Genomic DNA, 14,944 nt, shown 5'->3' on the forward strand with positions numbered 1-14,944 from the left:
GGTGCAAGAAGTCGACAATTTTGACCATTATGCAGTATTTTGCCCTGTCGACAGAATAAATGCATTTTTAATATTTCATATTCCATTTAGAACTTATTTAAGACACAGTATTTGTCATGACCATACCATTTATTTAGCAATTGGGGAAAAATACTTTGACAAAAAGAATATCCTGTAAAAATATTGGAGTAGAGAGATTGAAACAATGACATTATGCTACTCTCCGTCGTAATTTTCCTCGTTCTGAATCGTCCCCATCAATGGGCTGAATTCTAAATGAGCTGAAATCGTGACCTTGCTGACGTCACCCTCCAGCTGGGGACGTTAGAGCGCTACAGGCGGGGCTAAACGGCAGAATTTCTCGTCATCTGCGCTTTGCCAAATTGTTGTACATAGTCGAATCGTCTCAAAATATGATTTTAATTGACATAATAATGCCCTTTAAGATCTTTTTTTTCATGCTGTCACAGGCACTTTAACATACAATATTGTCCACTCTACTGACCTTGACGTAATAGGTGGTGAGAATGCGTCGCAAGTCGAAAACCTGCAGCATGGACGCGGCACTGTTGTCGGTGATGCTGTAGCCCTCCAGCACATACTTTGTGACCAGCACTTCCCAGGCCAGCCAGCGTTGCCCAAAGGCGGCGTTGAAGGACAGGACGTGCGGGAGGTGGCCCGGCTCGCAGCAGCAGCAGCCCTCGTCCTCCTCCACCCCCTCAGTTATGGCCTCCACCTCCCTCTGCTGGCAGTAGGTGCCTGAGCAAAAAAAAAAAAATATAATATTGAAAAATTCCCAGAATTGGATTTCGTGACGCAACTTGCCCTTTTTTGGCACTCACCGCGGAACTCCAACCCTCGGAGTTGGAAGGTCACCAGGCCGTTGCCGATCTCCACCAGGTGAACCAGGGCATTGAGGTAGTCCGAGGCCAGGATGAAGCAGTCGCCCGTGCTGAAGTTGCCCCAGCGGCCCAGCAGCAGGTCGCCACACAGGCTGTGCTGCAGGGAGCGTGTGAGATGCTCGTAGAAGATTGAGTTGAGGTTGTTGTCGTCCGAGCCTGTCGTTAAGAAACACTGCTATTAACACATGCGATACCATTGACAAAGATACGCATCCAATTCATTTGAAATGAGTTTGCCGTTTACCTGGATTCCTGTCCAGCTGCGAGGCCAGACGAGTGTTGGAGTGATCCACTCTTTTGGTGCTGTATGGAGAACATATACAAAAAAATATAAGATGAAGTTATTATTATCCAAAATGTTTTTACCGTAAAAGTCCTACTTGTAGTCGCGCTCCCAAAACTTGACAGGCCGGACATATGACGTGATGAAGATGGCGCTGCCCAGAAAGGGGTTGAGAGGGGTGGAGAAGATAGCCGATACCAGGGCCTGGACGAAGAGCATTGCCGAGTCTGCAGCGAACAAGTAGGTCAAGGAACATGCTGGGGAAAAAAAATCTATATAATAGCATTGTGATTAAATTTGCCCTGGTATTGGTTTCGAGGTGTGACTTAAGAACCTATCAATAGCAGGGTCCTCAATCAATATAAATCCGACGAAATACATCAATTTTCAAGCTGTGCATTGGTTAGTACAACTTAGTCTTGATTGATGTACTGACACATACCTACAGTGTATCACAAAAGTGAGTACACCCCTCGCATTTCTGCAGATATTTAAGTATATCTTTTCATGGGACAACACTGACAAACTGACACTTTGACACAATGAAAAGTAGTCTGTGTGCAGCTTATATAGTAGAGTTAATTTATTTTCTCCTGAAAATAACTCAAAATATAGCCATTAATATCTAAACCCCTGGCAACAAAAGTGAGTACAGCTCTTAGAAACTACGTACATCCCTAAATGTCCAAATTGAGTACTGTTTGTCACTTTCTCTCCAAAATGTAATGTGACTCGTGACAGGAGTGCTGTCAGCATTGCTGCAGAAATTGAAGAGGTGGGGGGTCAGCCTGTTAGTGCTCAGACCATACGCCGCACTCTACATCAAATTGGTGTGCATGGCTGTCACCCCAGGAGGAAGCCTCTTCTGAAGACGGTACACAAGAAAGCCCGAAAACAGTTTGCTGAAGACATGTCAACAAAGCACATGAATTACTGGAACCATGTCCTATGGTCTGATGAGACGGGTGGGCTTTCTTGTGTACTGTCGCATTTTTGGGGGGAAATTTACTTGATAAAATCCAACACATAGAACAGATACGTTATCTTGAAAGGCAATTTAAAATAAAAATACAATAGAGAACAACATGCTGAATAAGTGTACAGTATGATAATGTTACATGGTGCATGAACAACGAAATGCGAACGTGGTCGGTATGTTAACGTAACATAGCTATTAAGAGTTATTCAGATAACTATAGCATAAAGAACATGCTAACAAGTTTACCAAACCATCAGTGTCACTCCAAAACATCAAAATAACATGTGAAATGATATAATACTGTGTTAATAATTTCACACATAAGTCGCACCCCCAGCCAAACTATGAAAAAAAACTGACTTATAGTCCGAAATATACGGTACATAAATATCTGCAGAAATGCGAGGGGTTTTGATTGATTGATTGAACAGTTTATTTCAAATACTTAATACATAGGTACCAATAATCGGTGACGATAATGAAAAAAAGAAAAACAAAATATGAGTATTCGAAAAGGAGTGAGATGAAGTAAAAACTTATTTACTCCCACCCCTTGTCCTTAAGTCTTGACCTATGAGTTCCATTCCTTACATTTAAATATATACATTCTTGTTTAACACATATACAATCTCACCATAAAACCCTGCATATTACCTATACACAAATGTTGCAAAAGCCCAGTCCATTAATCAGCCCAGGGTGTACTCACTTTTGTGATACACTGTATATATGGCTGCACACTTAATACTTAATCTGAGATTTTGTCATTTCTTAGCGTGTCATAAAGTGTTCTAATCTCATTTTATATAATTGGGTCATTTATGACTGATATCCACATTAAGGAAAAAAAACAACTCTATAGCTTTCTTTCCACATTGTATCAATTTGTATTGCTTCCAAACTGAATTGAATCACAAGTAGTTGTGGGACTTAAAACTGTTCATTATAATTAATTACATAAGATTTAAGGTTAACTTAAGAAAATTCACGCATTTTAATCGCTGGTTAATCGCAAAACCTTTCAACAACACAGACAATGTTCAATTAATCATCAATTAAACTGACACACATAGCTTGGCTAATGGTTACAAAAAAATAATAATCTAAATTAGCATAACACATTTCATACATATATAAAAAAAAGATAATTTACTTAAAAAAAGGGACAAATGTGTCTATGATTAAAATATAATCAAAAATATAACCTGTTTACATTCTTTTTTAATCAAAACACATCCCTGCTTTAAATACTTTTTTTTTCTTAAATAAAATGGCAACGCATTTACTTTATGCAATAATGCCAAGATTCCCAAAGCAACTATAAAATAAAAAAATGTCAATTACATAAGCATGGCCTAAATTCGATGAACTGAGCAAACATTTTTCCAAACGGGGCACTTGACAGTGCGCGAGACGTGTGAATCTACAGCGTGACCACAACCATAAAACCATATTAAACAATAAAAGAGATAGTATGAAAAGGATACGAGGCACAGCGAAGGGCTGCGCGAAGGCGTGGAAGGCTGAGCCCCACGTGATCTGCCAGGGCGCGATGTAGGTGTAGACAAAGTGGAGCTTGTAGAACAGCTCCCACAACTGTGAACCAGAATAGCATAAAACCGCCAGTCAGACATGAACTTAGGAACCTTGTATAACGTATTCACAAAGTATGTGTTGTGGTAGTTAGTAACAGAATGTTTATATTGAAAAAACTCATTAACCCATTGGCTAACTTTGATGGCGAGCGACGTCAAATCCATTTGGACTGAGGAAAAAACATTTAAGAAAAAAAAATATATATATAAAATTAATTCGTGAATGAAAGGGTTAAACACAAAAATATGATACCACTTATGAGCGCAGCCATTTGGTCATCTCAGTTACACCCATGCCCATATTATACATAGTGCTGCAACGTCTAATCGATTAACTCGAGTAATTCGATTAGAAAAAAGCTTCGAATCAAATTTTGCTGCTTCGAGTATTTGTTTAATATGAATGACGTTGTAATGGTTTGTTTTGAAAGTTTTTGCATTTAGTTTTACTGATTTGGTTGGATACACTGTCCTCTTGTGGGAACTTTGAATATGACATAACGTATTTAACATGGCTGAATCTAGCTGCTCCCTGTTAAAACCAACATAAGGTAAGTTGAAGATTGAGCTAATATTTTTTTATGCATTCGTAATTTAGTTTATAGGTATATTTAGCCATTTTTGGGGGAGATTATGTGTTTGAACAATTTGTTAAGAGCATAATGTTAGCATTTTATAGCATTTAAGTTAGCGGACTTTTGTTATGCAAGTTAGCCAATTGTTCTTTTGTTGTACTTAGATCGTCATTTAATTATTTTAAGCTCCGTTAATTTATTTCAAAATTAAAGTGCAATTCTTCATATTTTGAAGAAACACTCGGAAATTAAAAATTTTTGAATTCGTATTTAACGCTCTTTTGAAAGTGCAATCTTAGCAAGCGTTGGTTTAACTGTTCGTAATCCGATTGCTCGATTATTCGAACTAACTAGTTGATAGATTAATCAACTACTAAAATAATCGACAGCTCCAGCCCTAATACACACTAAGAGGTTTGAGCACAGGTGCATGCGAAAATGGTTTATTATTGACATCACAAGGGAGGGCTGGCAATCTAGGATACTCGAGATTTAATTGGCTGAAATAGTACTGGCATTTATATATGTATATAATGTCAGGCAGCCACTTCCTGGAAATATTGGGCTTTAAGAGTTTACTTTCACTTTTAACGTTTTGCTGAGAACACCGTCAACTGCGGCGGACAGTAGGCCTGTTGTGTTGGACAAGTTCTGAAATAAATGATAAAAACCTGACGAAGCTGGCGATGTTACCACAATAATAATTGTCACCTTTACTTATAAAGACAGGAGGTCGGAGGAGGACAGTGGCAATCGTAGACATTCTACTGCCGTATTGACGAGCCAGTTCACAGAGGTGTGCACCACTCTCATATTTTCTATCATTTGCATCTTCATTTCAATGGTATGCGTCCCCTTTTTCTTTGTTTCACCACCTGTACCAACCTTTCTTAAACCTGTGTTGATATCTCTCAAAAGAAAATCCACCGTGTGTCCGTCTGAGCAGTGTCATGTCGTCGTATTTTAAGCATTTTTTTTTTGGATGTAAAAACAAATGGCGAGTCAAATTTTACGTCGGATGTCGAAAAGATCGTGTGTCGAAGCGATCCTATGTGGAGGTACCATTGTATTGCAAAACTGTATTGCTACTGCTTCATTGAATATTGACAACTGCTGGACATTAAAAGTCCCTACACGTAACCCAGTTGACTTAATGGACAGAACGAGTTCCGTGACCACCAATATATTTTCGGCCATTTCAATTACTCATATGAATCTACACGAGGGGATTCATTTAAATGTATCGTGTATGTCTTTCAAAGATAAAATCAATAAAAAATATAACTTTATTCTCATAATGCTCACTTTGAAATCAGTATCCTTTTAAGTCACAATTCTAAGAATAAAGTCAGAATTCAGAGCATGGGATTCATAGCCAGATCTCATGCATAAAGAGACAAACACACTAGTCGTTGAGCTAAATTGCCTGACATTTTCAAATTCTGCATGTTGTTTTGAAAGCATCCGGTATTATGTCTTCCAGACTCCTCCAGTACACGTTTGCATTTTAACTCGTAACTTCAATTCTTTAAATTGAACTTGAACTCCAAATGGGAGTCTGCGCACCTTGCTGAAGACAATGGACATGAGGAAAAGGTCTAGCAGCAGTGTCTCCGACATGTGTCGGTAGTCGAAGGTGAAGAAGAGCACGGTGAAGAGCACGGTGATGTACTGGTAGGTGGGGCTGCTGTAGCATGAGCGTAGCAGCTTCAGGCCAGCTACAGTGATCATCAGTGCACCCACTCTGAAAAAGAAGGGAACCGTGTGAAAAAACAAAGACAAACTGTAAAAACAGACGTAGGTGTTATTCTCACTCAGTGTCCAGTCGTTTGGGACTGGCGAGCTCCCTTGCGCTGCCGCTCAACTCATTGAGGATAACGAGCGGGTAGAGGATGTTCCTTTCCAAGAAGAGCAGCCACACATGGAGCTTCTCAAACCACATCACGTGAGCCGCATCTGTCCCCAGACAAGACAAGGCTCTTTAGCTAGGAGCTGAACATGAATTTTACAGTTCTAAGAACCCGCTACTGATATTGCTCCACTTTTTTTCAGTTCTGTCAACTCTTTCATGCGGGAACTATGATTTTTTTTTTTTTAACTCTTGTAAGGGAGTTTAAAAAAACAAAAAAAAAACAAAAAAAAACAAAACGATTACTAGATGCATCGCGATTTGACACGTGACGATTTAATTACGATTCATAAAAAACAATGATTTTCCCTAATAACTTTATGACAGCCGCTCGTAGCGGAACGAAATTCAAGACACGTCTGCCGCACGGACACCTTTAATGGACGCATGCACAATGTTATGATGGATGCTGTCGGTTACCGAGGAAGAGATTTACTCCCTTTTCAAAAGACTGGAAAATAAATTTGAGTATGAGACAGGCAGGCCGGCGGTCGCGCTTCTGTGCGCAAGTTATTTTTTAGAACGAGAGGGAAAGAGAGATAGTTCGTTGCTCCTTGTCTTTCAGATGTCCAGTAGTAGTTTCAAGTCATATCAACTGAAAAATGTCCTGAGTGTGTTGCTAAGACCCGTGTACGTACAGTGCCTTGCAAAAGTATCCGGCCCCCTTGAATCCTGCAACCTTTCGCCACATTTAAGGCTTCAAACATAAAGATATGAAATTTAATTTTTTTGTCAAGAATCAACAACAAGTGGGACACAGTCGTGAAGTGGAACAACATTTATTGGATAATTTAAACTTTTTTAACAAATAAAAAACTGAAAAGTGGGGCGTGCGATATTATTCGGCCCCTTTACTTTCAGTGCAGCAAACTCACTCCAGAAGTTCAGTGAGGATCGCTGAATGATCCAATGTTGTCCTAAATGACTGATGATGATAAATAGAATCCACTTGTGTGTAATCAAGTCTCCGTATAAATGCACCTGCTCTGTGATAGTCTCAGGGTTCTGTTTAAAGTGCAGAGAGCATTATGAAAACCAAGGAACACACCAGGCAGGTCCGAGATACTCTTGTGGAGAAGTTTAAAGCCGGATTTGGATACAAAAAGATTTCCCAAGCATTAAACATCTCAAGGAGCACTGTGCAAGCCATCATATTGAAATGGAAGGAGCATCAGACCACTGCAAATCTACCAAGACCCGGCCGTCCTTCCAAACTTTCTTCTCAAACAAGGAGAAAACTGATCAGAGATGCAGCCAAGAGGTCCATGATCACTCTGGATGAACTGCAGAGATCTACAGCTGAGGTGGGAGAGTCTGTCCATAGGTCAACAATCAGTCGTACACTGCACAAATCTGGCCTTTATGGAAGAGTGGCAAGAAGAAAGCCATTTCTCAAAGATATCCATAAAAAGTCTCGTTTAAAGTTTGCCACAAGCCACCTGGGAGACACACCAAACATGTGGAAGAAGGTGCTCTGGTCAGATGAAACCAAAATTGAACTTTTTGGCCACAATGCAAAACGATATGTTTGGCGTAAAAGCAACACAGCTCATCACCCTGAACACACCATCTCCACAGTCAAACATGGTGGTGGCAGCATCATGGTTTGGGCCTGCTTTTCTTCAGCAGGGACAGGGAAGATGGTTAAAATTGACGGGAAGATGGATGCAGCCAAATACAGGAACATTCTGGAAGAAAACCTGTTGGTATCTGCACAAGACCTGAGACTGGGACGGAGATTTATCTTCCAACAGGACAATGATCCAAAACATAAAGCCAAATCTACAATGGAATGGTTCAAAAATAAACGTATCCAGGTGTTAGAATGGCCAAGTCAAAGTCCAGACCTGAATCCAATCGAGAATCTGTGGAAAGAGCTGAAGACTGCTGTTCACAAACACTCTCCATCCAACCTCACTGAGCTCGAGCTGTTTTGCAAGGAAGAATGGGCAAGAATGTCAGTCTCTCGAAAAACTGATAGAAACATACCCCAAGCGACTTGCAGCTGTAATTGGAGCAAAAGGTGGCGCTACAAAGTATTAACGCAAGGGGGCCGAATAATATTGCACGCCCCACTTTTCAGTTTTTTATTTGTTAAAAAAGTTTAAATAATCCAATAAATTTTGTTCCACTTCACGATTGTGTCCCACTTGTTGTTGATTCTTGACAAAAATTTAAAATTTTATATCTTTATGTTTGAAGCCTGAAATGTGGCGAAAGGTTGCAAGGTTCAAGGGGGCCGAATACTTTTGCAAGGCACTGTATATAAGAGGTGAGTACACGAGCCCTCTTGTACTGTTTAGCCTTTATTGTTGTTGTTTTTGAGATGTTAACAGTTAGCCCTGAGCACTAAGCTAATTAGCTAATTCACTAACGTGTGTTTAATATGCAGAACGTGTAAAACAAGATAAAGTACAGTGGTAACACTACAAACATGCGAAATAGTACAGAACTCTGTGAAAACAATGTATATTGGTTACAAAGAGTCTTATTTCTAAAGACACCTTATTTCCAGAAAATGTGAAATTCATTCCACCTGTGTAAATTTTATTGTATTGTTGAGAGAAATAAGTACTGCCTTTAAGATGGTTAATGTTTTTGCACTTTCTTGTAAAAAAAAAAAATTAAAAAAGCAGCTTAAGGGCAGCATTTTGCTGTATGGGCATGTTTCCATCGCTCCTGTTGAATCATTAGGATATTTTATATAAATAATGGACATAAATTTGTTTGACTACTTTATTAATTAGTAATGTACGATGCATCGATAATCGTGATAATTTTGATCATTGTTCAAAAATCGAATCGTAATTGAATCGAATCATGGGGTGCCTAAGATGGCACACCCCTACTTGCAGAGCACTCATTTAACTCACTGGCTGCCACTGAGGGCGCTAGACGTCCAGTCCATTTTGACTGGGAGGGTCAAAATAGATTGAACCTCTGGCGCCGTCAATATCGCTGAAACAAGAGTAGTGCTGCAACGATTAATCGATTAACTCGAGTATTCGATTAGAAAAAATTATTCGGACTAAATTTTGTTGCTTCGAGTATTCGTTTAATTAAAGTAGCGTAATTTTTTTTTTTTTTTTTTTTTTTTTAAGTGTTTGCATTTAGTTTTATTGATTAGGGTGGATACACTGCCCTCTGGTCTGCCTCTTTTCACATGGCTGAATCCAACTGCTCCCTGTAAAGCCCAAGGTAAGCTAAGTTTTTTTTTTAGCTAATGTTTTTTAATGCATTCGTAATTATGTTTATCGGTATATTTAGCCGTTTTTTGTGGGAATGTGTCCGAACCGTTTGTTAAGACCATTGTAAAAAAAAAAAAAAAAAAAAAAAAAAAAAAAAAAAAACTTTAGCATTTAAGCTAGTGGACTTTTTCTATGTAAGTTAGCCAATTGTTCTTTTGTTGTGCATAGATCCCCATTTAATAAAAAAAAAATTATACCGTTTGAGGCTCAGCTCAGGTATTTTAATTTTTCATGTTCCTTATCCGATTACTTGATTATTCGAACTAACTAGTCCATCGATTAATCGACCACTAAAATGTTCGATAGCTGCAGCCCTAAACAAGAGTATTCAGTTTTATTCATAATTTATATAGCGCCTCCACTTTTTGGGAATCCGGTTTGTCTACGGGGGCAATTTATTACCCTAATATAAAATGACCATATTGTGATCATTTTTTTGTCCATGTTGTACTTACCCCTGACTTCAAACTGGTAATACTCTTTGGTCTTTAGCAGTGGATGTGAGAAGCAATACCAGGGCAGCTGTTTGCGCACTTGGGGTAGCAGGTAGTGAGTGAGCAGCCCAACAGTGCCCAGCAGAGCATACAACACGTAGCTCAGGAACGGCTGCAGCGACACAGACGCTGCCGTTAACGCACATGTGAAGGAAACATTATGTGAATGGCGGGCGTATGTACCTGCAAGGCGATGAAAACTGTGCTGACATGGATGGCAAAGTAGAGCACAGCGATAACCACGCAGACGATCAAGTCAGACTGCAAACGTTCGTTCTTTAAATAAATGGGTTGTCAGTTAGGTGAGTGATTGCGATTCCATGATAGATAATAAGTTGGATATATTGTTCGGAATGAATTGGGGACCAATTCAGCTTGCCTCACTCACCACTGAGGCCTTTAGCTTCTCGGGCAGGGGGTCCTGCACTTCTGACAGAGGGTCCTCTGGGTTGCTGTCCCTCAGGTTGGGTAAAATCTTGGACTGTATCAGCGAGCTACAAGACGACATATGAGCACATTAGCACGCTTAGGAATCTGGTGACGAGTACTGGAAGACAACTCATAGTAGTTAGAGTTTACTTCCAAGGGCCATTATGGCTACAAACTAGAGCTGGCACGAGGAATCGAATAATCAACAATTAGTCGATTCTCAAATGAATCAACAGCTTAATTTGATAGGTGATGTATCGTTTAGAGACGTTGGCCTAAGAATTGTCCAGTTTTTTTTTCAGCCTTTTAATTTAATAGCAAGTATATTTTTAAAATTTTAAAGCATTTATATTTTTTGATTTAAAAAAAGGATAAAAACAACAAACATTTTCTATTTCTATTTGTTTTTTGTTTAAATTTTTATTTTAAAAAAAACATAAGAAAAAAACCTGCTAATCTCTTTTTAAAATTAATGATTATTTATTATTATTTGTGTTTATTTTGGTGCTGCAACGATTACTCGATTAACTCGAGTAATTTGATTAGAAAAAAGCTTGGAATCAATTTTGCTGCTTCGAGTGTTCGTTTAATTAAAGTGGCGTTTTAATGGTTTGTTTTGAAAGTGTTTGCATTCAGTTTTATTGATTTGAGTGGATACACTGCCCTCTAGTGCCAACAGTGAATATGACATAACTCATTTAACATGGCCGAATCCAGCTGCTCCCTGTTAAGACCAACATAAGGTAAGTATCTGTTTGTGTTAATGTTTTTTTTTAATGCATTCGTAATTTAGTCAATAGGTATATTTAGCCGTTGTTTTTGTGGGAATATGTGTTTGAACAATTTGTTCAAAGCATTGTAAAATAATGTTATCATTTTATAGCATTTAAGCGAGTGAACTTTTGCTAGGCAAGTTAGCCAATTGTTCTTCTGATGCACTTAGATCCTCATTTATTTATTTTTTTATGCCGTTTGAAGCTAAGCTCAGGTTTTTTTATTTTTAAATGAAGGTGCAATTCTGTATAGTTTGAAGAAACACTCGGATAATTTTATTTTGTATTCACATTTAATGCTCCTTTGAAAGTACAATCTTAGCAAGCCTTTGTTTTACATTTCCTAAAAATCTGCAATGCATTAAATGTTCCTAATCCGATCACTGAAAGTAACTAGTTGATAGATTAATCAACTACTAAAATCATCGATAGCTGCAGCCATAGTTTATTTACTTTATTTAAAAATGAAAAAGTAAAAACAGTAAAGGTTCTATTTTTTTGTGGGGAAAACTAAATTGAATGTTTATTTTTCTAAAACAAAATAATTTTAAAATTAAAGAAAAGGGGGGGGGGGGAAGTAAATATTCTGGTTTTATAAAATTTTGATTTCTACAGAAATTCTATTCAAATGGTATTTTTGTGAGAAATGAAGTCAATGCACAAGATTTATTTTTGCAGACCACACAAAATGATGTGGAAGCTCGCCGAGAGTCCAAATGGATTGGATGTCTCTTACCGTCAATATCATTTTATTATTACTATACTTTTACCCTACTCCTTAGTGACTTCAATCTCGCGTGTGCTTACAAGAGTACAGACGGGTCACTGCTTTGTCGGCTCAGGTGGTAAGACACTGCCACCAGCAGCCCGCAAAAAACAGAGAAGAGCACAGGGATGTGATGAGGCTCCCAGGTTTCCTGAAAAAGCCAAAATTAGTTGCGCATCATCATACCAAGCGACCACCCAAACAACAGCGCCAGCGTTTAGTATGCATTTGCTCACCTTCAGAGCGCCGTAGCAGAATCCGTACAGCAGAGCGACAGTGAATATGCTGCGGAAGACGCTGTAGAGTGACGACACCAGGCTGGTGGAGGCTGCAGGGAGGAGAATTAAATCACGCAACAAGAGCATGGGAGAAAATTTAGTGTTGTGCCTCACCGTTGCCCCCAAAAACGTGGATGTCCAGCTGCTCAAAGAGGTACATGACAAAGGTGTTCACTTGTGGCAGCAGACCAACAAAAAAGATGATGGGGAAACACAGCGTGAACACTGTAAATACATACCAGAGGATTATTAGCGGGAACAACATTATTCAACACGGTGGGTTCATTGAGCCTTGGTAGAGGTTTAAGTTCAGCATAAAGCACTGAAATTACAACAAGCACTTAGAGCTGCTGCAAATGATTTTTGATAGTTGACTCATGATCATTTTTGCGATGAGTCGCCTAATCGGCTCATTTATGCAGGAAATCATGTATCATGTGCCTTATATTACCCTGGACTTTACATTGTTGCAGGAAATGTGCATTACAACCAAAAACTGTAGACTGAGAAATGTTGAAAAGCTGATTATTATGCAACTGTACCATCTCTTTATTTGGCATGTCTAATGCAAGGCACTGCAATACATTATTACTATTTTTGTTTTTTATGTATGTACTGTGCATGTGGTGCGCCTGACCTGCTGTGGATCAAATTGCCCAGAAATCAGACAAATTCAGAGAATACGTCAGAAATCAGAGAACATTTACGGTTTCCGACCCCATTTTTAAATTCAATACAAAACTTAATAAAAAAAAAAAAAATTAAATTAACATTAACATTTACTGTTTTTATCATGTTATTCTGAATAAAATTTAAAAAAAAAAAAAAAAAGTTGAATATTTTTATTGTTTCTTGAACTCATTTATGTGAAATAAAAAAAAAAAAAAAAAATTGGTCAACAATGGTTTTAATCGACTAAAATACTGTTAAACGTGGCTGCAGCAACAACTCCTATTGTTTTTCTATTACTGTATTTCTCAGAAAATAAGGTGCACTTAAAATCCTTCATTTTTTCGCCCAAATTGACAGTGCGCTTTAAAAAACAGTGCGCCTTATGAGTCAATTATAGTTGGAACTGTACTGCTCCAGTACCATGTGTTTTAGAGTCTGAAAATTATGGTAATTTAAACTACATTTTGCTTGCTATTTTCAATTGCGTATTAGTTTGCAATATGGGAAAAATCCTCCATCACAATATGGGCTATTTTATATCACGATAATGTTATGCCACAATATAATGTACTTTTTAATCATTTAACATACTACATACAAAGGGAGTGCCCCCCCCCAAAAATCGATTATCAGGTGCATCGCGATTTGACACGCGACGATTCGATTACGATTCATAAATGTCCAAAAATGAGGATTTTCCCTAATAACTTTATGACAGCCGCTCGTAGCGGAACAAAATTCAAGACATGTCTGCCGCCGGGACACCTTTAACGGATGCACGTACAACGTTTTGATGGATGCTGCCGGTTACTGAGCGACAGATTTACTCCCTTTTCAAAAGACTGGAAAATAAATTTGAGTATGAGACAGGCAGGCCGGCGGTCGCGCTTCTGTGCGCAAGTTATTTTTTAGAGCGAGAGGGGAAGAGAGAGAGAGAGTTGCTCCTTGTCTTTCAGTTGTCCAGCAGTAGGTTCAAGTCGTGTTAATTGGAAAAGTCCCTAGTGTTTTGCTAAGTCCCGTGTCCATCTATCAGAGGTGAGTACACGAACCCTCTTGTACTGTTTAGCCTTTATTGTTGTTTTTGAGATGTTACTAGTTAGCGCTGAGCGCTATGCTAATTAGCGACTTGTATTTCCATGTCAAGTTGTTCGTTGTTTGGTGGTGTACAAAAGCTATTCCAGATGTAGAACGTGTAAAACCATGATTTAGTGCAGTGCTAACATTACAAACATGAGAAATAGTCCAGAAATCTGTGAAAACAAAGTTATTGGTTAAAAGAAGTCTTATTTCTAAAGACACTTTGTTTCCAGAAAATGAGTAATAAAAATAATGGACATAAATTTGTTTGGCTACTTTATTAATCAGTAATGTACGATGCATTGATAATCGTGATAACTGTGATCATCATCAACACCGTGATCATTGTTCAATAATGGAATCACAGCACCCTGAATTGTAATCGAATCGAATCGTGGGGTGCCTAAGATGCCACACCCCTACTACATACCATTACAGCTTTCCCTCCTCACACGAGCACATTCATGACATTCTCTCAAACAATTTGCCATACAATTCCTAACATTGCTGACCTCTTGGGCTTCAAGACCACTTGATGGCACCATACCACCATGAAGTTTTGACCCAATTGGCTGCAAAGCAAAATATGTAAATAATATTGTAAAATGTGACGTTCAAAGTTCATGTTCTGTGTTAATTCTTCGGTTACTGTTGCAGTTGTTTCATGACTTGCTAGTTATGCTATTTAGCTTGTTGTTTTGTGATCATTTTTCATTTGGTTCTGAATTCATGAGTTTTAACAACATTTGATTGAATGACCTATTATTCATGACTGACTGAAATGAGGTAATGCAAGCTTATGCATTTGCAAATGTAAGTGCAATTTGATCAATAGCAGGTATTATATAGATCCAAGTCTGCAGAGACTTATGTACTCGTATCATACACAACACAAAGTCACAAAGTCAAATTGACTAATAATTTCTCCAGTACAAAGCATGCTTGGAGACATGGAGGTCACTTT

At 38.4% G+C, this 14,944-nt stretch overlaps 1 protein-coding gene across 2 annotated transcripts in view; it reads right to left on the reverse strand.

Annotated features, from left to right (window-relative positions):
• The window catches only part of pcnx1 (pecanex 1), a 104,914-nt gene that overhangs the window by 35,224 nt on the left and 54,746 nt on the right, over nucleotides 1-14,944 (reverse strand). For both annotated transcript variants that reach the window (XM_057860366.1, XM_057860367.1), the window contains exons 15-27: nucleotides 12,346-12,456; nucleotides 12,190-12,281; nucleotides 11,995-12,104; nucleotides 10,374-10,479; nucleotides 10,169-10,261; nucleotides 9,947-10,097; nucleotides 6,149-6,290; nucleotides 5,901-6,078; nucleotides 3,652-3,760; nucleotides 1,283-1,412; nucleotides 1,147-1,205; nucleotides 843-1,058; nucleotides 506-759 (exon numbers count right to left, since the gene is read on the reverse strand). In XM_057860366.1, coding sequence (XP_057716349.1) covers nucleotides 506-759; nucleotides 843-1,058; nucleotides 1,147-1,205; nucleotides 1,283-1,412; nucleotides 3,652-3,760; nucleotides 5,901-6,078; nucleotides 6,149-6,290; nucleotides 9,947-10,097; nucleotides 10,169-10,261; nucleotides 10,374-10,479; nucleotides 11,995-12,104; nucleotides 12,190-12,281; nucleotides 12,346-12,456 — 1,751 coding nt within the window. The remainder of the gene's footprint in view (nucleotides 1-505; nucleotides 760-842; nucleotides 1,059-1,146; nucleotides 1,206-1,282; nucleotides 1,413-3,651; nucleotides 3,761-5,900; nucleotides 6,079-6,148; nucleotides 6,291-9,946; nucleotides 10,098-10,168; nucleotides 10,262-10,373; nucleotides 10,480-11,994; nucleotides 12,105-12,189; nucleotides 12,282-12,345; nucleotides 12,457-14,944) is intronic.

This window comes from Corythoichthys intestinalis, chromosome 15, assembly GCF_030265065.1.
Source record: "Corythoichthys intestinalis isolate RoL2023-P3 chromosome 15, ASM3026506v1, whole genome shotgun sequence".
Classification (NCBI taxonomy): domain Eukaryota; kingdom Metazoa; phylum Chordata; class Actinopteri; order Syngnathiformes; family Syngnathidae; genus Corythoichthys; species Corythoichthys intestinalis.